Raw genomic sequence first — 22,735 nt, forward strand, 5'->3', positions numbered from 1 at the left:
TTTGAAGGCTATATTTTGTAAACCAGTGCCAACTTTGTCCGGTGAAAATACCGTACATGTGGTACTATGTTAAAGCATATTAGATGATCCCAACGGATAATCATCATGGTTAAACATTAACCACATTGGTTTGGAATATAATATGATACTTTTTTCTTAAAATCTTGCAAAGTGGGTTGGTACTCATTACAGCATCACTTTATTTTAGATGTCATTTATCACTAAATTTTACCCACGAGTGACATGTTGCATTGTGCTCACATATATGGAGAGATGACATGCGCGGGGCGTCGGGTGATGGGCCAGGATGTGTGCTATAATAGATTGAACCTATCGGACTAGGACCGGTGGATGAAGTCGGTGCCAGTCGCACTTCCATTGCACTGAGTTGTGGGGACAAATATCGATATGTCGCATCATGTCATTCCATTATTGATATTAAGGTTAAGTTTAAATGAGGTGCTTGATTTGTTACCATTTTTAGCTGAAAATGGTGTGTGGGATGGAGGTGGCATCCATGTGATGCAAAGAGGACTTGAAATCAGACCAATTTGGATTCAGAGATAAAGCTGGCCAGTCGTGAAGTTAGACCGATTTGGATTCAGTGTCGCCGTTGTTGCCACATGTGTGTGAACAGATTTTCTATCTGCGGCATGATCTCTATCAACTTGATATAGGATAGAGCGAGCAATGATAAAACTCAGTATGGAGTACAACAAGTCTTTCAGGGAGGCGGGGATGGAGAAGAAACTGTTTGGCTTGGACGCATGGGTTTGTGGATTGGAAGCCATATGTTTGATTGTGCTTGATATTTATGTACCTATTGATAACACATCATTACTTTGATCAATGACTGTATATTTTTTATTGTCAGCAGCAGCATATGGGATCGAACTATAACTTAAGCTAACCTTTTTTTATCCCGTAGCGTAGCACGAGCATCTTAGTAGTCTTGAACAAGTTGTTGAATCCACGAAAAAACATGTTCTTCCCCTTCTTACCGAACGAAGGAGATGAAGCAATAGTACGAGCAAACCTAGTGAGATCCAGTGCAGTAGTAGCAATAGTTGAAGCAGACGTCTTCTTATGCTTGGGCTTGTTGCCCACCAAGTGAAGCACATCATCAGACGCCCAAGGCTCGAAGTTGGTGTACCTGACAGGCAGAGAAATAGAAAATTACGCAAGAGCTTGGCATGATCAGCAATCTTAGCCTAAATGGGAGAGCATGGATGAACGGAGCACACACAACCGACTTGTTGTCAAACACAAGAGTCCTCGTCTCCTCAAACATGAAATCTAGCACATCAACCTTCTTCTCATCATGAGCATATACAAGCAAGTCAATGGTGGGGCCCCAAAACTCATTAGACGTACCTGTCAAGGGGGCCAAGGAGCTCCAAAAAAATCATTAACCTACATGAGTAGTTTGTGCGACCATCATGGTAGCCATGAGTAGGGTGACGCCACGATGATTTCTACCTCTTATACTTGTGGTTCCCAATGTGTCACGACGTTTGGAGTCTGTTGAGTTTGTTCACATTACATGACTTGATAGAAAAGAAAAAGGGCCAAGTAACATATTGTTAAATTTTGAGCCTCTCCAGTTTTCGAGTGCCTTAGCCGCCTTATGCTCTCACCATCTTCTTACTGAAGCTAACGTCCCAGACGCGACGCCTGACGATAGAATGGCACATCTTGAACAAGTTGTTGAATCCACGAAAAGGCATGTTCTTTCCCTTCTTACCGAACGAAGGAGAGGAAGCAATAGTGTGAGCAAACCTAATGGGATCCTGTGTAGTGACACCCCGTGAGGAGGGGCTACCTGTCTCAGTAGTAGCAACAGTTGAAGCAGGCGCCTTCTTAGGCCTGGGCTTCTTGCCCAGCAAGTGAAGCAGATCATCACATGCCCAAGGCTCGAAGGTGGTGTGCCTGGTAGGCAGAGAAATAGGAAATTGCGCAAGAGGTTGGCATGGTCAGCAATCTTAGCCTCAATGAGAGAGCACATACAAGCAAGTCAATGGTGGGGCCCCAAAACTCATTGGACGAACCTGGGCGAGACACTTGTCGACCCAGGCAGTTGGCACGCTCGGTTGAAGCTTGGCTGGCATCATATGCCCATTCTTCGTCGGCGTGACGAAGGGGCGTGGCGGCACGATGATTTCTTCCTCTGCTATCGTGTGGTTCTCAATGTGTCATGTAGGTTTGGAGTTTGTGTTGTCGACATTGTATTTATTTATTTGTTTTTTGAGGAATAAATTTATGTATATGTTGAGATATACTAGTACTTACTAGTATTTATACACGTGCAATGCACGTCTTAACAATATTGCTCCTTTGATTCTATTAAAAGGAAGAAAATCATATATAGTACTTTGCAATGAATTCAGAGCAAAAGTAAATATTACCATGAATTATGAAGTGATGATTTTCTGCTAATAAAATATCTATATATTGTAGTGGTCTTTTACATTGCACTGGGCTGCAGCGAAAAACGCCCTAAGTAGTCCAGCCGAACACGCACTTAGATCGATCAATCCGATCGGATGGATTAATTGTCCAAGAGCAAAACAATAATTAACCACACTTACATGTATGGGCTACTGGGCTTTGGTCTTCTCTATATTTGGTGTACTTGATTCTATAATTTTTTTTATCCGGACTAATGATGCAATTAGCTGCGGCCATTAGCCGATGTACAGTATATACAGCTGGCTAAAAATGTCTCCGCCCCTGTCTGGGCTCTTTGCCTGATGCACCGGCACATGCAACATGGCTAGAAGAGAGATGTGACGCGATTGTTCTAGAAACCAGCAGATGCAGCTGTGGGCTACTGTTCATTGCGAATCCTTTGAGTTTCAACCGTTAGATTTATGAGACCAACGGCTAAGATTGATGTTGTTGTTACAATTCAAAACTCGTACACTATATAGTAGTATAGATATAGATATATACTAAGTAAAAAGAGATTGTATGGTGTGTGCGGTACATGCACGTTCGGTGGAGTTTTTTTGATTGTCTTTTAAAGTAACGTGACAACAGGAAGAACAAAAAAAAAAGTAACGTGACAAGAAGAAGAAGAAGAAGAACCTTGAAGTAAAGTAGCAAGGTGAAGGTGAAGAGACGAGAGCGAATGGGGCACGAGCACACACGGATGGTGTAATTTGTGGGCGTTGGATGGGGGACGTTGACGAAACGAACGGTGGGCATGGGCAGTCACGGACTTGTGGGGCACGGGCGAGAGGGAGGCCCACGTTTCAGGGAGAGGAGGTCTAGCATCCGTCGGTGGTAAAGGATAAAAACCGTTGGGCAGCGTCGTCAGCACTTTTCCACTGGAGGCTGGATGCGTCACCGGCGGCATTCATGTATGGACATAAGCGGAAACGTCCGAGGTAAATCAAGGTGAGTAATTAATTTCTGTTGCCTATTTTTCATTCATTTTCATGAGGGAAAGTACTAATTACTGTTGCCTTTTATTCTTTTCATTTTTCTTTTCTTGAAGGAAACGTCCCGTCCCAGGAAGGATTTTATTTTACCAGGAAAGAAAAAATGATTTTGCGCGGTTGTAGGCTAGCGGGTGATTGCACCGACGCACTCGCGTTGTAAAAAAGATTTGGAGTTAATCGCGGGTAATTGGTTTTAATTTCCATACCGTACTAAAAGAAAGATTTATTTCCCAAAAAAATCGCAACCAGGAAACCGTGTGGGCCCCGCGACGTGGACAGCCCATCTGACTGACACGGCCCTTGTGTCGCTGGCGCGTGGGTCAGGGAGTGGGAGTGAGCTCTCCTACTGATTCAGCTTCAGCCGCCATATATACCTTGGGTCGCCTCGCCTCTTTCCCCTCCCTCTCTGCCTCCCACCCGACCCAACCCAATCAAACCCTAGCCGCCCTAATCTTCTTCTTCGTCTTCTCCTCTCCATCTCCATGGAACACAGCCAAGCAATGGATGGATGGATCCTTTCTTCATCACAAGAAGGCAAAAGCAAGAGGCCTCTTTCCCCTCCCTCCCTGCCTCTCTCCCAATCCAACCCAACCCTAGCCGCCCCAATCTTCCTCCTCCTCCTCTTCTTCTTCTTATTCTCTCCTTGATTGCTGATTGAAACACAGCCAAGCAATGGATGGATCCTTCCTTCATCACAACAAGGCACAAGCAGGATTCATGGATGGATGGCGGCCTCTCTTGTCTTCAAGACAACAAGGCAGAAGCAGGATTCATGGATGGATGGATGGCCACCATGACACGCTAGGTACGCAGCTACAATCTCTAGTTGTTTGTATGATGAAATCCCTATGCACCTTTCCAGAGCGAAATGAAATCTATCATCTGCTATAATTGCTTTATATGCAACATCTTAGATGACATCTTGTATGCTGTGCCATTTGTTTATTCATGGTCGTCATATGACATTCTTATCTTCCAAATGTAAAAACTATGCTCAGATGCTTGTTTATTTTTCATGTTAAATCGTGTGACTGTTTTACCTTTCTGAATGTTAAATTTATGCTCTGCTCTTTTTCTTTATTCATAGTCAATTTCAAGTACTGTAAATTGCTTTGCCAGTCAGAATGTGTGATATGTCCATTTGATTAATTTGGCAACGAAGATATGTGGTAGGGATAATGCGGTTAACAAACCTAGGTGTTCTTCCACCCCAAGATATGTACCTGTCAGAGGGAAGTGCATCTAGGTGCAGATTGCCTATTGTCCTATGTCTACTGCGTTGCCAATGTTGCCTTTCAATGTAAAATGCATACTGTTCTGTCAGTGTACTATATCATGTGCCCACTGTTACCATTCAAATTCTGCATGAAAATGGTTTAGCTTTTCTTATTTACTGTTTCTTGGTAATGCAGTAGCCATGCTGATCATTCACTACGCGGTCCTTTCCCTGTGGCGATGTATACGACGGTACCAACACTCTATGAGGCTTTTGAGAAGTGGTATGTCCAAAAAATATTCTTTCATCTTGTACAAATCTATCTCTTCCTCTTTTCATTGTTAACCCATGGTAATTCTAACTGTCATATTTGAGGTTGTCCTACTTTGTTTGAGCAGCGTTTTGTATTCTGTTTGGTCTAGTGCGTTATAGAACTGTTTCTGTACTGGCATTCTCACTTCATACACTCGCAATTTTGCCCCTTAGGTCTGAGGATGTGAAAGATGCGGCCCTTCAGAAGGCCGTGGAGATGAACCTGTTTGGCATGGTATTTACTTCTATTCTACATACTCTTTTCTACTGCTTCTAACCTTGCTCTAGGCCTCTAGCATTGCTGTGGAAGCTACCCTTTCCGTAGAGTAATATAAGGTTGTTTGGATCACTAAATTAGTGATCTGGACGATCTTATGTTAGTTTACAGAGGGAGCAATGCTTACTTACATTGATATCACAAGTTTCACCATAGCGTAATTGTTGTATTGAGTAGTTACATTTATCAGTAGCTGTCAGTGGCTCTGGCTTCTTGCAATATTTCTAACTATAGTCTTAGTTTAGTATAAAACTCTGTTTACTACTTCTTGCATGATGCCATTTAACATGTGTACTGCTTCTTGCATGATGCCATTGCTCTTGATGAAGCGTGCTTTCTGTCATTTAACATTGCCCTGGCGTTGCTGTCTAGAAGTGTTATACTGAATTTTTGTAAGAGGCATTCAACTGCTCTTGCATGTCCTGAAGTTGTTGTAGTGTATTCTAATCCCTCTGTCCCATCATATAAGAGTGCTTTTGACACTATACTAGTGTGAAAAACGCTATTATTTTATCGGATGGAGGGAGTAACAAGTTACATTTGTACACCCTTACGTTGCTGATTCTTTTTTTTGTATGCCCTAGTTAGTTTTGTTGTGTGCTTCTTTTTATATGTACTTGCAAAATAGCTTTAAATGGTGTAAAATGAATATTTTTTAAAATCAGTTTGTTGGTGGCTATGATTGTCAAGTGAAATATCTACTATATGTATAATCTTATCGTCAGTATACTTAATACTCTATTGATTATAACACATGTTACTCCCTTGAGCATACTGTTGTGTGTTTCTAGTATATTCTTCCCTTTAAATTAGATGTGCTTTTTAATGCAAAACCTAACCGTAGTCGACATTGATGCTTTTGCATTCCAGGGCGATCATTTTATCCGGCCACAGGCTGTCCGCCCAGCCGCAGAGGCCATACTCAAGAACTCGAAACAGCTTAGGGCAGAGCTTGCAAAGTATATGAAGACATTGTCAAAGATTGAAGTCAACACACCTGAGGGACAATCTGTTCTGAAAGAGGTGAAGGATGTGGTCTCTAAAATGGAAAGTGATCTCGCCAGCTATTTGAAATCTGCAGAGAAGGCGTCTCCTGAGTCCCCTCCACCCGTCTCATTCTTAGCTGAGTTCACAGAGAAGGTCAAGAAGCTGAACAACAGTGAGCTATCAAAGGCTTTGAAGGAAATTGAAGAACTTGCTAAAACTGCTAATATACCATTTAAGGTATACGGCCAATACAAGGAAATGGAGGAAGTCGTTGGTTCTCTGTCTGCCACAGTGGCTGCCTATTTGGCCTCTGTGATGGGCAACACCCCTGCCCCAGAGCAGGAGACAAAGGTTCCAACACCTGCCGAGGAACTGGCTGCACCTAATCCAACTGAGCTGCCGGAACAATGCCAAGTGAAGCCTGCGCTTAAGGTCCCGTCTTTTGAAAAGCTTGGGAAGACTGCCATCGGTAAGAGGCTGTCTGGGTGTGTGTTTTATGTCGTCTTCTTTTTGTTATATTGCTTGTGTGCCTACTGACCTCTTCTTGTTGTTCTTCTTTGACATAGATGTCCTCTATGGTGGTTACAATGAGCTCCCTTGGGCGGCTGATGCTACATTCTGCTTGAAGTCGTCGGAAAGATTGTTTCCTGTGATGCGTACCACTATAAGTTCCTCCCAGGCAGTAAGTTTGAAAACTTGCATTTGTGGTTCTGATACAAGGATAATACTGTGCGTATGCTTGAGTGCAGCACTGTTGTTGACCATCTCCTGCTATTTGATATTTAGGTGACGACAAGCATCAAGGCGGTCGACTTTCTTGGAAATGGCGTGCAAGGGTCGCTGTTGTTCATCTATCCTTTCTCGGATACTTCCATGGTAGGTTGTTCATGCGGTTTTCTTTGCGTTGTTGTTCAATGGTTTAGCATTGTTGTTTTTGTTGCAGTGTTGATGATGATGATGTTTCTCCATGTTTGAATATGCAGGCAAAGCTGCGTTATGCTTATGAGAAGGCCCTTCTTGGTGTTCGGGTTGGGCTCCATGCCAGCCCGGAGGTTTACTTGTCTGCCATGGTTGGAACAGGCTTTGGCGTCGATGGTGGGTTTGAGATGTCGTTTAGCACCAAGACTGGCCTGGTTAAAGGATTTGATCTCGGGGTGAACTGCCTCAGGAGTGAATGGGGGAATGCATCTGTTTCTGGGAGCTTGTAAGTTTTCTATATCATCAACAGTCTGTTTTTGGTGGTTTGAAATGTCCTACGCCCTATGAGCGATGTTAATTGATGCTGTGTATTAAATATTGCATCGGAGGGAGTAGTATGTTTAGTTTCTCCCATAGATTGTAGGCTCATAAAACTTGTTTATACAAGACTTGAATATGATTCAAACGTGTTTGCAAAAATTGCAAAACTTGCTTGTGTGTGCATGCATGGATGCTGCCCATCTTATGGATTATCATTTTTCCTGTGTAGTGTTTTGGACCTTGAGGGCGAGAAGAAGAAGAAGCTGAGAAAGATCCGGGCTCTCTACTCCAAGGAGGTCGATCCAAGGTTCAGTTTTGCTGCCGATGTGGCATTTGATGCCGAGAAAGGCAAGGTGCTGGCAACGGGTGGCGTCGCGCTGCGCGTCGACGAGAAAGTGCTTGTGAAGGGGAGGGTCAGCTCCAATGGTGCAGTTGCTGCAGTTGTTGAGGTTGCAGGGGAAGGGCGTGCCAAGCTGAAGGCCTCTGCCCATGCTGATCTGTACGAGGTGAGCAAGGGACCCAAGGTTGGCTTCTCCGTCAGTTTCAAGTGAGTCGTGCGGGTGTAAACTTTAGATTGCATGGAATTTAGGTAGTGACTATTGGTGGATGAGATTTTGCATGGATTTTAGGTAGAGTGATGACTTTTGGTGGATGAAATTTTGCTGTCACATTGACTGGTTGGCAATGTTGGAAGATTGATTTGGGATGCGAATGATCCACTGTCGTAACCCTTTGTTTGTTAGCCCCACTGAATTGATTTATCTTATCTGAGCTTATCCCTATTTCCTTGTATGCTGCAATCTGGAATTTCCGCTGATCCTTTTTAATTGACAAAGTTGTATACAAACCTGTGTCCATTAGTTTGGATTTGATCTATAAACACCATTTCTTCAACTCGAGTGGAAAACTTGGATTGCAAGAGAAATTCGAAACCTGCTAAGAGATCTATGTTTGTTTTTTCGGTTATGAAAGACAATAAAACGTCTTCATATGTATATGCCCCCATTGTTTTTGTGACATAAGAAAACAGCAGTGAAAGAAAGGGATAACTTTGCCAATATCATCTCAAGTACATCCTGCCGTGGGAGCTGTTATAATAAAAAGAAACGTTTGGGGCCGGGGCACCGGCGGAACATTGGGCCGGTCGCTCCCTTTTTCTCGCGTCTCCCCGCATCTTCCGCACATCTCACGCAGCTCCCCCACATCTCGCGCAGCTCGCCGGGGGCGCGCCGCCCTCTTCTTCTGCCCCCTCCTCCCCATCCCCTCTCCTCCACCCGCCCCCGTCCCCCGGTCGCAGCACCACGCCTTCCCTTCCCGCTCGAAGCTCGCCATGGCTCTGCGCGGTGACCATCCCATCTCGCCAGCGACCGAGGTGGCTGACCACGGGAGATGCTGCCACCGGGGCGACGGGGTGCTACCATGGCGACGCTGATGCAACCCCGCGGAAGCCGGGGTGTGTGACGGCGAGGTGACCGCGGGCTGCAACCACGGCTCTTCCATTGCCGGTAGCCGGTTGAAGCTTTTCCTATATACGATTGAAGCTTTTTTTGTCAATGTTTGCAACTTTTTCTCTGGTCGCAGGTCTAGTTGAAGCTTTTTTTTCTTAACGGATGAAGCTTTTTTATACACGATTGAAGCTTTTCCAAACCACAGTCGAAGCTTTTCTGAAAACGATGGAAACTTTTTCTCGGTCGCAGGTCTTACTGAAGCTTTTTTTTTGTGTTTGCTACAACCACATCATTTTTTTGTTGCAATCGGCAACCACAGAAGCTACATCCGGTACGATTGAAGCTTTTTTTGTCAATGTTTGCAACTTTTTCTCTGGTCGCAGGTCTAGTTGAAGCTTTTTTTTCTTAACGGATGAAGCTTTTTTATACACGATTGAAGCTTTTCCAAACCACAGTCGAAGCTTTTCTGAAAACGATGGAAACTTTTTCTCGGTCGCAGGTCTTACTGAAGCCTTTTTTTTGTGTTTGCTACAACCACATCATTTTTTTGTTGCAATCGGCAACCACAGAAGCTACATCCGGTTAACATTTTTGCTACAATGACGACGGCGGGCTGCAGTGGTAAGCTTTTTTGCTGGAAGCGATAATCTTTTTTGCTACAACCGGCGTCGTTTTTTGTTGGAACCAGCAAGAGCCTCAGATGGGCACACGGCAAGGTACAACACGAGCACAACGACAGGTGCTGCGGCCGTCAGCCGGCGCCACCGGAGATGCGGCCATCTCCCCCGGAGCTGTGGCCATCTCCCCCGAAGCTGCAAGCCTGCAACCACGAGTGCAACCATGGTTGCACGCTGCTGCATCCACTGAGGTGAGAAACGCATGAAGGCGACATAGGTGAGGGCGGCGACCAACGGCGAGGGCGGCGACTGGCGTTGAGGGTGACCGGCGGTGAGGACGCGAGGCGAGGTAGTTGGCGCATGCGAAGGCGGGCCTCTCCCCTTTCCGTGCGGGAGGTTGAAGATGGGAGATGTTGGGGACGAAGGGATCTGACGGCTCGGGGGGGGGGGGGGGTCAGATCTGACGGTTGGGGCTTGACCGGCCCAACGATTGGGCCGGTGCGCCGGCGCAAATCGCTGCCCTACAATAAATGTCGATGCTTAGTTTCATGCGGCTTGAGGTCCTTTCCAAATTTCAGTATGTGGCCGTGGGCTGCGGCTTGAGGTCCTTTCCAAATTCTCTCTTTTTTTTCTCACTCACAGGTCTCTCATGCGAACATCTTGTATTTTCCTTCTTTGTTGTTGGGCTTGTGTGTACAGTAGGAAGTTCACTGGTGCAGTTCACTCTGTGTATACACGTACCTTTTTGTTTTTTATATTTCCTTTTCCTGTCGTATTTTAGTGTATTTATTAATCATTTTATTTGTATAAAACTTTTTCACTTGTATTTCTATTTTTAAAGTTTTTACTTTCTTTTTATAAAAATGGAAGATCTAATTTCTTTTAGAATGGACATCATGACACGCATTTTGTATTCTTTTATTTTCGGTCATGTTAAATCTCAGATGACTTAGACTTCACAAAGTCGCCAACCGTCTGCGTTACTTGCTTTAAGAATCGCATTGGAGTGTGACTTTTCTCGTTTCGGCATGCTAAGGCGTGCGACCAACTCGCTTTTTTTTCTTCTGTTTCTTTTCGGCTTGGGCTCTTTCTTTTTTATTCTTTTAGATTCTATTTTTCTATCGGGCTGTTGTTGGTTGGGGAGTGCTGGACGGGCCCAAAGTTTTCTTTTTGTCTTTTGTTCCTTCCGTTTTTGCATTTTTTTCTTTATTTGTTGCCGACTGCCTTTTGTAGTAAACCTGGGCTGTTTGACCGCAAGAAGTTAGGGAGCTGGGGGTTGAATGTATGGATTCTCTTAAAATGTGCAGTAGTTTTAACGTATACAGACTTTTTAACTGGACATTTTTTTGTGCATAATTTATTTTAAATACAGGATAACCATGTTTATTTCACATGTATGTATATATGCAAATATATTTTCCATTTTGGTATATCCTTCCTCCATACACTTTTTTTAGTTTGTTTGGTTCATATCGTTTAACATGATATTTTTCAAGATATTGGTTTTTGTATGTCTTATCACCTTCACTTGTTTTTAATGATATTTTTAGACCTTTTTCTTCCTAACAGTAATATTCTTGCTATCTATTTTTATCTAAATACTTATTAGATAATAACTTTTGGTTTTGGAATTTGAAAACATTTGTCATCAGGCTGCACAATTTCCCCCGACTGCATCTGCTTCTCTTCAAAGCGCTTGCAACTTAGTGATGTTTTATCGAGGAGGGCATTTGCATATTTGCAACCAACAAGCAACTGCAAGTATCGTCCCTGACTTAAACTGCATGTCTTCAACGTGACCACAACTTGATGTTGTTTTGTTCAGGTAGGGGCAATTGCATGTCTGCCACCAACACACAACTGCAAGGGTCGCCCCCGACTGCAATTGCATGTCTTCAACACTGTAATTTGGTGTTTTTTGTCGAGAGAGGAGCAATTGCATCTTTGCCACCAACATGCAATTGCAAATGTCGCCTCCGACTACGATTGCATGTCTTCGACACCACTGCGACTTTCTATTGTTTTGTTGGGGGAGGGACAGTTGCATGTCTGCCACCAACATGTAACTATAAGTGTCGCTCCTGACTGCAACTGCATGTCTTCAACGCAACTACAACTTGATGTTGTTTTGTCGGGGAGGAGCAGTTTTATGTCTGCCACCAACACGTGACTGCAATTGTCGGCCCCGACTGCAACTACATGTCTTTAACGCTGTTGCAACTTAGTGATGTTTGTTCGGGCGAGGGGCAGTTACATATTTGCCACCAAGTCGCAACTACAAGTGTCGCCCCCGATTGCAATTGCATGTCTTCAACACGACAACAACTTGGTGTGCTTTTGTCGGGGAAGGGGCAGTTGCATGTCTCCCACCAACACACAACTGTAAATGTCGGCCCGACTGCAATTGCATGTCGTCAACGCAACTGTAACTTGGTGTTGTTTTATCGGGGGAGGGGCAGTCACATGTCTACCACAACATGCAACAGCAAGTGTCGCCACGACTGCAACAGCATGTCTTCAACATCACTGCAATTTTGTGTTATTTTATCGACAAAGGGGTTGTTGCATGTCTGACACCAACACACAAATATTTTATTGATCACCTAAATCTCAGTCGACTAAGATTTAACGAAGTGTCAATCATCGTGCGAAATTGGACCAATAAAGCTTGAAGATTAGTGAAACGATGTGTGTTTGCATGTTGTATCAGGCTATTTTATGTTGCGGCCGGCTTGTCGTTGCTTTTTCTGGGTGCCGGGCAGGGATATGCGTGACGGGCTGGATGGCTTGTGTGTTGCTTTTTCTGGTTTTCATTTTTTTTCCCGTTTCTTTATTTTTATTTGTTTTTCCTGTACCTTTTTTGTTAGTGCTTTTCACCTTGTGATTTTGTCGTTGATTTTATTTTGCAATTGTATTTTAAACATTTTCTTGTTTTTCTTTTTATTTATTCCTTTTTCTCTTTATTGCTCTTTAAATATTTTCTTCCTAATGACATGATTTTTAATATTTAACTTTTTATTAAGCAAATTTTTTTAAAATTTTAAAACTTTTTGCTGGTTGGACTTTTTCCTTTTAGACTAATTTTTTCAAGGGGGGGGGGGGCGCTTGAGAACTATTCGTCCCTTCTTATGCGTTACTGTTGTCAATTCATCTCCCCTGTTTTCTATTTTCATTTATTTTGTTCCCTTTTTATATTCCTTTTTTTTCTTATTTTTACTTTTATTTCATTTATATGTTCCTTTTTTATTCACATTTCTTTTTTGTGATATTTCCCCCCACTTTATGTAAATATATATATTCTGTCATCTTATCGATAGATGGAGAACTAGTGATATCTCAGTTGATTCGGTAGCCATGCATTCTTGACACTATTACCTCTTTTTTTTATCATCTTTTTAGCCAAATTGAAAAGGATATTGTTGTCTCCTTGGGGACATCCGATAAAATTGGAATGATATAGAGAAGTTTAATATGGCCCCTGTGTAAGGATGACACACACACAAATTTGGAAAGAAAGAAAAATATATTTGGTCGTCCATGTTCATCACTATACACGCAACTGCAAGTGTTGGAACTGGACTACAACTGCATGCCCCCCAACGCGACTGTAACTGAGTTAGTAGGGGGCTGTCAGCCAGTTGCATGTCCATCACCAGACATGCAACTGCATGGACCCCAACACGGTTGCAACTTGGCTAGTAGGGGAGTTGTCGACTAGTTGCATGTTGGAATCCAATTGCAACCGCATGCCCCCAACGAGACTGCAACTGGGCTAGTAGGGGGTTGTCGACCAGCTGATGTCCATCACTAGGCGATGCAAGTGCAAGTGTTGAAACCCGGCTACAACTTGATGGCCCCCAACGCGACTCTAATTGAGCTAGTAGGGGGTTGTTGGCCAGCTGCATGTCCAACATGAGACATGCAACTGCCAGTGTTGGGACTCAACTTAAACTGCATGACCTTAGTGCAACAGCAACTGCGTAGCCCACAGTGCGACACCAACTAGGTCGATACGCGGTTTGTCAGCCAATTGCATGTCCATCCCTAGACATGCAGCTGGAAGTGTTGTAACCCGTCAACAATTGTATAACTCCCAACACATCTGCAACTCATGGTGAGAGGGCATTGTCTTCGGTTACGTTTTCACAACATTTTTAAATGTTCTTGCATTTTCTTTCTTTTTTATTTTCATTTTTTGTTTTCAATTTTAAGACAAAACATGAATTTTTTTTAAATTGTGATCTTTTTTAAAATATGTGATTTTTGTAAAATTTTAATAATTGTGAACTCTTTTCAAATTTGCGATCAATTTTTGAATTCATGAGCAATTTTTCAAATTCATAAACATTTCTTAACTTTTTTTGTCCAATCGATACATACAAACACCACACACACCATGGGTGCAATATGTCTTTTTGTTTTTTATACATTTTCTTTTTTTTAGTATCACCACCTGGTTGCGCACGCGCGCACATCACACAAACACGTCGAATACGATGCGGTTGCATTTCCGTTGTTAGTGCGCAACTTAATTTAGAAAACTAGTGTACACAGTTTTCTTTTTTTACTACTTTTTGTTTGCTTTTTATTGGTTTGTTAGATAAAGGATTTTTTTAATGATACAAAATGATTCAACTCGTACTTCCTTTTCCTCCGGTGTTTTTTTCCCATTGTTTACCTTTTTCTTCAGCTTATGTGTACAAGTGAGCGAATATGTTTTGGTCCTCCCGATGGTTAGTCAACAAAACAAGAAAAATCACAAATAAATATACAAGAAAACCAAACAAATAGACAAAACACCCTAAAAAAATTATGCAGCAAGACAAGTCCATTGAAAAAATAAAAGAAGAAAATGGTAGAGAGAGAGAGAGACGGGCCCAGCTCAAGACAAGAAATGAAAGCAACGGGCTCGTACAGGTGCATGGATAACACGCTGCTTACAAAGATGGAGGGCGCTGCTATGAAAAAAAGAAAGATGGATGAGTTCATCTACCGAGAATCTCACTGGACTGAGATCTAGACACACCTTTATTTAAATTGTCACTAGAAGGAGCATATCCTAACCATGTGACCAGGTGCAAAGATTTCTTTGCACTAGAAATTGCAAAGACTAATAGTTTTCTTCTGCTTTGTTAGACCATATCTACAACCAGACGCTTCAAACCCTGCTCAAACGCCCGGGCGGCCCGTCCGGTCAAAAATTTCGACCCAGATGGACGCCTCGAACGCCCGGGCTGTCCAGCACCCTCATATCCAGCCCAACTATGGGGCGGATATGGGGGCGCCCGGGCACGTCCGCCACGTCAGAGCCCCCACGCTGGCCCACCCTACCCCATGTATATTCGTCCCCATCTGCTCGCCGGGTCAAACCCTAGCCACTTCACACTCCTCTCCCCCCACTCCCTCTACTACCCGAGCTCACCTCCGGCGATTTTCGGTCGTCTCCCGCATGGCGGACAGCGGATCAGACTCTGACCAGTCCGGATCTGTCGACTGGGGTGTCATCCCGTGCGGGTTGGAAGAGGCAATGGCGGTCCGCATTGCACTCCGCCGCTCCCGAGAGGACAGAGCCCGGCCAACGGATTGATCTGTCCGGCATGACTCCATAGCGTCGGCTCAACGGGCGCTCGAGTCCTCTGGGGCTGGATCATCGCGGTCCCGGCAGCCAGAAAATCTCTCCTTCCCCATCACCGGTCAGGCAAACTATGAGTCCCATCGGGAACGGGCAGCCCGCCGTGGTAAGGAGAGGATAAGGGCCGCCGAGGCCTGTATCGTGGTGGAAATAGCGGCGGCTGATGCGGCGACGCAGGCGGCCGCAGAGGAGGAAGCCATCCGCGCAAGCATTGTGAAGAAACGACAGCGGAGGAACATGCGCGCCCTCGCCCGAGAGCACAAACGGACTTTTAACTGGTGATTACACAGTATTGCAACAAACTTCAGACATCCAAACTTTGAACACATGAACCATCAATTTAAAGGCTTTTCAAAAAACCATCAATCAATTTAAAGCGAAATTGTTGGAGAAAGTAACGGAAGAACCTGCAGCAGATGAGCATGATTCTTCGGTACAGAGAATAATTGGAGGACCAATAAGAAAGTACTTGATGATTTTGGCAAGTGCGCCGCCATGCCCCACCGACGCTTGCAAGCCCACCAGCCCAGGTAGGCTGCATGACATGGCCGGCCTCTCCCTCGGACACAGCCGCGTGCAATGGCACCGCTGCGCCGCGCGACCCAGCTTCGCCCGTAGCCTTGCCGCGTCCGTGCAACTCCTCCCTCTTCCAAGGTCCAGATCAAAGTACGCCCACCGTCGTCTTCACTGGTAAATCCTCCCAACAGGAAGTTACCACCATCAGGCTTTGTTCGGTTCCATGGGAACCAAACCTCCAGAGGAATATACCCACGTAGGGATTTGGTGACACCCGCCCCGTCACCCAATCCCCTAACTCACAATCCCTTCTAATCCCTGTATAATATTGTCTGTTCGGTTAGTCCCAGCAACCAGAAGTCATTATCCAAGAAGCAGACTAAGAACCCTAGAAATTAGAGGATGAGGGGAAGGAAAAATAGGAGGAGGAACGCGGGCTTACCGGTCCACTGTCGGGGAAGAAGCACGCCGGCGATTGGATCGTTGTGGTCGCCATAAAGCTCGCGGTGGTTCTGCTCCAGGTCGCCTCGCGCCGCCGCTGCTGTTGGATGAGGTGTTGCTCGTTGGAGAGGGGAGAGGGAGGGGAGGGGGAAGTGCCGCTGTCGTCTCCTCCCATAGCGCTGTCGTTGAACCTCCTTCTCCGGCGCCGGCGCCGCCACGAATCGAAAGAGGGAGAGACGGGTTGGGGCGAGAGAGAGAGAGAGAGAGAGAGAGAGAGAGAGAGAGAGAGAGAGAGAGAGAGAGTAATCGAGTGGGGGTTGCTTTCCACGGGGTGGGAGGAGAGGGTTATTTCCCGGTCATTTCCACGTGGTTTGGGAGAGGTTTGAGCGGGGTTTCATCCCGGCAGGGGCTAACCGAAGGCACATAGGGGGCAGACCGGGATTGGACCCCGGTCGGTTGGAATCCACGCGGATCAGGGGGGATTGGTGCCCAATCCCGGCGGGGTTGGGTATAACCGAACGAAGCCTCAAGGGGATGTCCCGCCAGGGCCGGGCACCGTTCCTGCCTCGAGCAACGCCGCACCTCCCTGAGCTGAGCTCCACCCCACGCCCTCCCTGGAGTGCTCCCGGGCCTCGAGTAGATTCCAAGGAGCATAGAGTTTTTAGGGATTTCACAGAAAACATTGGGTATGCCAAAATAATTCAGACAACTCAGAGGACATAACCAAACAGTGGAATAGGAGAAGAACATGTCCTGATTGCTATGGAGCTAACAAGTTCATAGCGACACAAGAGCCCATCTCGGGAATCACAAACATTCGACCATTCAAAACCGATCAGGGCCATAAATAATTAAATATACAAGATAGCAACTTACAGTTGTGTACACGAAAAAACAGCAGCCTCTAGCAAGGAGAAGGCATGCTAGTTAAAACCAAACATTCCCTAAAAAAAAAGTTAAAACCAAACATTGGTAACTATGGATGCTATCAATCAACGTCAATTTGTGTTATCACTTAAAAAGATTCCCACTATGGATGCCAACACATACTAACCAAAATAGTTTGCCACGTAAGCTTTGAGCAAGTGAACAGAGATTTGCAAAATGCAACTGAATATCTTCAAGAAGTTAAACATTTTAAGTCCTACATAAACATGTCAATACAAGTTACTTTACTTTGTACAGTACAAAACTCCGACCATGGAAGAGAACAACAAGCTATTAAATTGCATTTATTGAATTTTGTATAGCAAACTGAAGCAAAATACGTCCACCTTTCCCCTGCTGCCTATTTGATACGTATATGACATGGATGAGCACTAAAAAATCAGAAATTAGTAACCAACATGCGTATGTCCTGAATTTAGAGCAAAAAAGTAGTTGCATATTGTGCAAGCAAGCATATTCCTAATTCTCATGTTAGTGGATACCAAAGTGCGGACCAAAAGTCACATAAAGGAGATAACATTGACACTGCACAAGAATGGGTATGTATCAAGAGCAGAGTAATTGCTCATTGTACATCACTAATAGGCACAACCTCGACAGCAAAAACCTGGATCCTTTATCTAATGCTAGGCAAAGGTGGATACAGCTTGATCAATTAGAAAGATACATGTAAAAGAGGCATAGGTGGCCAACTGGTGGGAAAAACATATTAATGTATTTAAAATATGCAGCTTGATCAATTAGAAAGATACATGTAAAATCCAACCTGAATCCATCTCACAGGATGGACATGGAAATTTTAAGGAGCGGATAATAGATTGTACAATCATGTAGTCCAACTCTACAATGAATTAAACACCATGACACTACATCCTGGTTTTCAGAGCGTGTCATATGCAGCTGACATATAGTTGATTAACTTTTCAAAATAGGTTATCAGCAATACACATGCATTTATCTTTGTAGTACAGCATGGTTTTTTTTATTTATTTTTAACCGAACATGAAGGAAGAACTGTTACTCATAGTTTAAAAGCAGACTGAAATTGCACAAACTTAAGGAGGCAAGAGTTTGTTTAAGGAAGTAAGGGTAGGCTTACCTGCATTCAACTGAGGTTTCTTACCCGAGATGATAAGGCATTCATCACCTATCATATGCTCCCTGACAGATTTATATTATCAATTGAGGGGCATGTTCAGTCCGAAAACAGATTAAGCTATACAACTATAGGCTCTCACCTCTCAAGTAAGCAAATAGAAAATAAAAGAAGAACAGCCTATGTCAAGTGGTTTACGTGTTTCCTCTCTGTTCAAAGGGATCTTTTCTACACCTTACGAACTAAAGGCAATGTGCTGCCACCTACTCCCTCCGTTCCAAAATAGATGACTCAACTTTATACTAACTTTAGTACAAAGTTAATACAAAGTTGAGTCATCTAATTTGGAATCGGAGGGAGTACTTCTTTATACATAACAGTATTATCATGGCATCATTTGTCCACCACTTTGCAAGCCTGTAATCAGGGAATAACTAAATCTAAGCAATGTTAAAAAACCGTCAGGGAGCATCTGAAGTCTGAAAAGGCCATTGTCCTTGAGGACAAAACTATGGCATATGATGTTCACTCATATTTTGCCCCGCTAAATCTATAGCCAGGAAAAAAAAATCAGTTATGTTTTTCTTACATTGTACTGCCTCTGTAAAGAAATATAAGAAACGCTTTTATATTTGTTTACGGAGGGAGTAATTTAGACCAAAAACTAACCATCCAAACAGACCCTTAGAAGCAGATTATGATACCGTACCTTTGACCGTGGAATCAACACATTTATAAGGTCTTGCAGACCTAGAACCTAGCATGTTACTTTCTTTTTTGTGTGTTTTCGGTGCTCTGGCAGCTTTGGGTCGAGGCCTCTGTATTGACTAGTTTCGTTTTTTCTATGAGAAAATGGAGCCAGGGAGGTTCATAATTTTAATTGATCCTTACTCCTACTCCATATCCAAATTCTTCGTTTCCAGGATCTCCTCGTATGGTTCTGGACAGCAACTTATAGTATTTGTAGAATACTATAAGTATGTGGCACTGAGTGCCCCTTATAAGGATCATGGAAACGGCGCCATCGACATGAAGAATCATGCTGTGCTTTGTGCTTGGGAGACTTAAGTATCGTGTCATGTTTGTGAGCCGTCCAGTGTCCCCCTGATACCGTTTTGTTCTTCTTAAGCATGTGCCTGCTTAGTTTTGGTTTTCGTAAATGTTCTGCCTATTAGGAAACTGTTCGGAAGTTTATTTAGTGGAAATTGACGGGAGGGCCCATTGTGTGCACGTCATTTCTGCAGCAGGGATTTTCGGAAACACGGTGTTCCTGTGATTCAGTATAAGCAAATGCTTGGTTATAGAAATCTTCAGCAATCTGGAGTTTCTGTCTCCGAAACATGTCCTGCTGGAGTTGATTGTGGTGCTAACGGTGTTCAAATGACTAGAAACATGACTGTGGACAGTAAAGACTCAAGGCAAAATCCGGCTAGAAGGGCATATTAGGATCAGTCACAATATTGAGATGAGTATTGACTAGAACAAGTTCACACCAAAGCTGAGTAGGTCCACAGGTTTTGCTGGCAACCTAAGAACAAATTCTGAAACAAAGACTACCAAGAGAACCACTGCAAAACCAAGCATATCTTGGAAGACCGCCAAGTTCCAAGCAAGAGGAAATAGATATATACAGCAACCAGTGTCTACTTATTTAATCAGGATGAGACCAACTAATCAGCAACAGAAATAACATTCACAGATAGAGGGAGATAAGCGCTGCTTATTTAATATAAGCAGGAGAAACAGCACACTCACAGATAGATGGAGATAAGCTCCTCAAGCAAACACAATATTAAAACAGAGGTGACACCAGAAACACATACATACAGCAAACAGACATGAAGGCTCACTGAGTTCCAAGAAAGAGGAAACACATATATACAGCGACCAACAGCTAGTTATTTAATTCGACGAGACTGACTCATGAGCAAAACAGATATGACACACACTGATAGAAGGAGGCAACATAATTAAACAGAGACGACAACGGCGGTAGGCACATTCACAACATTCTTACAACTGTGATAAGAAGCTAGCTAGTAGATATGATATATGCCCTATGATTTGGTTCTCTGCAAGACCAGGTACTAACTAGTTGACTTGTATGCAGCAAGCTAGCTTGATCCCTTGTGGCCATCATGATCTTGTTTTGCCTTGTACTGACTAAAGGCATCCCCTGCCATTTTGCCGATCAAAACTGCCCCCGTGAATTTGAGGAAATCATTAAAGTATACTGCCCGCTGACTTGAGCGCCTGCAGATCAGGTGATACAGTTAACTGGTAGGTGGTAGCAATAAAATCAAGAACATGGGATAGATAAAGTAATGATTGGTAGGGTGGCCGGCTCTAATTCCTAAGGAAGGCGATGCTAGGAGCATGAGAAAGTTTAGGCCAATTCCAAGTTTTAATAGATCCTTTTAAATCATGTAGTGGATGTCTTTTCTAGAATGCTTGATAAGGGTGCTAGTAACGGTTTAATCAGGGGATTTTGCCCTGGATAGATCAAAAAGAAAAAAGGTTTTTTTGTTTTTGTTTTAATATATGCATTATTAGCCAGGTGAGGTGAAGGGGGAGAGAGATACCAGCGGGGGTCATCGGGTCTAGGTTTGACATGCTGAGAGAGTTGTTTGAGCAAAAGGTTGTTTTTCCGGGTCACTACATTGCCCTTAGCAGTGTAGTCAGCTTGCCAGGCAGCGATTGTGTTGTAGAGGTCCTCTTTCTGAGCATGGATTTGAGCCAAGCGGAAGATGGCATCTTTCCTCTGATTGGGCGTGAGGTCCTGCGGCAGGCAGTGTGTACATTAGCAAAGGCATTGGCCGGCCAGAATCATCATCATGCTAATGCATCTATTGGCTCTTGTATGCTTTTTCTAGATAGCAAAGCTGTAGTATATTAGTATTAGTAGTACTGTATTAGCAAAGCTTGGGAGGGGAGGCGGGGGAGGATGTTGATTTTGCCGTACGTACACGGCCTGTGGTGGAATCGACGATCCGTGTGCTAGTGTACAGCGGACTACGCTCAATGATAGCCTCCGCCTCCGCCTCCGCCTCCGCCGCCGCTCTGGTTCCGAACCTCCTCGCCGCGTGGCGAAGCGCCGTGGCCATGGCCTGATCCCCGCCGAGCCTCTCCAATCCTAGCTAGCACTAGCGATACAATAGATACACACGACGTAAGGGAAATCAATCAATCAATCAATCAATCAAGAGAGAGAGAGAGATGTGCATAGCAAATTATACGACGACGCACCTTCCGCCGCCGCCGGATCCCCTGAGGATTCCGATTGGGATTTAGGGTTCCTCGCCTTCGCTGCTCGCTCGACGCCGCCGCTTTTTTCTTTTTTTCTTTCGTCGGGTTTACGGGTGCCGGTTGTTCCGCCTTATAAGAAGCGCCGGTACAAGCTTGGAACGGCCCGGCCCGTGTACAAGAAATACTTTCTGTTTGCATCATACACACGTTCGCGAGACCTCCTCGTTAGCGCCTTCAGCGCCTGATCGCTGTCCTGGCGCTCACGCGCGCCCCTAGTGGGCCGTGGCCCATTCGCTCGACCTGCTGCTCGCTCGCTCGATCGCTACTTGCTCCTTTCGTAGCCTTTTATTTTCTTGCAAGCGCTGGTCAATAAAGCCTTGTTGATTAAAAAAATAAAAAATCCGCAAAAACAACGAAAAAAACATGAATTAAAAACTGTACAATAATTTCATAATATTTCCCGAAATTTGAAAAAAAGGTTCATCGAATTTGAAAAAGTTCATTGAATTTTAAAAAACTTCATCCAATTCGATAACAAGTTCATCGGTTTGAAAAAAGTTCATCGACTTTAAAAAAAGTTCATCAAATTTGAAAAAAAGTTCATCGGATTTGGAAAAAGTTCATAGAATTTGAAAAAAAAATCATCTTTTTTGAAAAATGTTCATCAAATTCGAAAAAGTTCAATGAATTTGAAAAAAGTTCATCGAATTTGGAAAAAAAATTCATCAGTATTGAAAAAATGTCATTGAATTTGAAAATTTTCATCAGATTGAATTCGAAAAAAAGCATCGAATTAGAATAAAGTTCATGAATTTGAAACGTACGTTCTTGTATTATAGAAACAGGATAGAAAAAGATAAAATGGAAATGAAATAAAAATAGAAAAAAAGAAGGAGGAGAGAAAGAAGAAAAGGGTGAAAACCTACAACTAAACATGGCAAATGCAGATGGCCGGTTGGTTAGTGCAGCGAACGTTTGTCCAGGAGATCTCACGTTCGATTCGCGTTACGTAAAGGCCTTCTTTTTTGCTTTCTTTAAAGCCGAAAGAAAGGACTGTGGGCCGGCCCAGCGTGGACAAGGGGGTGTGAACCCTGTACCATTAACCCTATATCGGGCGCTTAAGGCGCCAAATAGGGTTTGTCCACGTTCGCACCGGTTTTTGTTTTTCTCATCTCACGGGTAGAAGGTTCCACAGGTTTTTTCTGGGGCGGTTTTTCTTTTCCACTTTTCCGTTCTCCTTTTTTCAAATTCGTGCACTTTTTCAAAGTAGGAAAAACAATCGAATTCCTGAACGTCTTTCAGATTCACAAACTTTTT

At 43.8% G+C, this 22,735-nt stretch overlaps 2 protein-coding genes and 1 non-coding gene across 4 annotated transcripts; 2 read left to right on the forward strand and 1 right to left on the reverse strand.

Moving 5' to 3' along the window:
• The first annotated feature begins 3,860 nt into the window (after positions 1–3,860).
• LOC123101789 (uncharacterized) lies at positions 3,861–8,368 on the forward strand. Of its 2 annotated transcripts, none has more exons than XM_044523083.1 (8): positions 3,861–4,248; positions 4,856–4,942; positions 5,146–5,206; positions 6,119–6,704; positions 6,802–6,917; positions 7,022–7,111; positions 7,219–7,439; positions 7,704–8,368. In XM_044523083.1, the coding sequence occupies exons 2-8, from the start codon at positions 4,899–4,901 to the stop codon at positions 8,023–8,025; spliced, it is 1,440 nt and encodes a 479-aa protein (XP_044379018.1). In that variant the 5' UTR covers positions 3,861–4,248; positions 4,856–4,898; the 3' UTR covers positions 8,026–8,368. The 2 variants fall into 2 exon arrangements, with proteins under 2 accessions (XP_044379018.1, XP_044379023.1); XM_044523088.1 differs by having other exon boundaries at positions 4,859–4,942.
• Positions 8,369–12,960: 4,592 nt separating this feature from the next.
• On the forward strand, positions 12,961–13,068 carry LOC123150749 (U6 spliceosomal RNA). The gene has a single exon (XR_006475332.1). It is a non-coding gene; the product is annotated as a U6 spliceosomal RNA (small nuclear RNA).
• Positions 13,069–19,976: 6,908 nt separating this feature from the next.
• On the reverse strand, positions 19,977–21,555 carry LOC123101807 (uncharacterized). Its single transcript, XM_044523093.1, has 4 exons — positions 21,419–21,555; positions 21,139–21,315; positions 20,755–20,951; positions 19,977–20,425 (listed from the first exon to the last, which is right to left on the reverse strand). Exons 2-4 carry the CDS (start codon positions 21,274–21,276, stop codon positions 20,287–20,289), a joined length of 474 nt encoding a protein of 157 aa, XP_044379028.1. The 5' UTR covers positions 21,277–21,315; positions 21,419–21,555; the 3' UTR covers positions 19,977–20,286.
• Between the last annotated feature and the right edge of the window lie 1,180 nt (positions 21,556–22,735).

This window comes from Triticum aestivum, chromosome 1B (genome assembly GCF_018294505.1).
Source record: "Triticum aestivum cultivar Chinese Spring chromosome 1B, IWGSC CS RefSeq v2.1, whole genome shotgun sequence".
Lineage (NCBI taxonomy): Eukaryota > Viridiplantae > Streptophyta > Magnoliopsida > Poales > Poaceae > Triticum > Triticum aestivum.

Bases quoted from the DNA above. Each gene is read 5' to 3' on its own strand.
- LOC123101789 (XM_044523083.1), top strand. From the start codon at position 4,899: ATGTATACGACGGTACCAACACTCTATGAGGCTTTTGAGAAGTG. The intron at 5,207-6,118 runs GTATTTACTTCT...TTTGCATTCCAG, and splicing joins AGATGAACCTGTTTGGCATG to GGCGATCATTTTATCCGGCC. The intron at 7,112-7,218 runs GTAGGTTGTTCA...TTGAATATGCAG, and splicing joins CTTTCTCGGATACTTCCATG to GCAAAGCTGCGTTATGCTTA.
- LOC123101807 (XM_044523093.1), bottom strand. From the start codon at position 21,276: ATGGCCACGGCGCTTCGCCACGCGGCGAGGAGGTTCGGAACCAGAGCG. The intron at 20,952-21,138 runs GTACGTACGGCA...TGCCTGCCGCAG, and splicing joins TCGATTCCACCACAGGCCGT to GACCTCACGCCCAATCAGAG. The intron at 20,426-20,754 runs GTATCTCTCTCC...CCTGATCTGCAG, and splicing joins AGACCCGATGACCCCCGCTG to GCGCTCAAGTCAGCGGGCAG.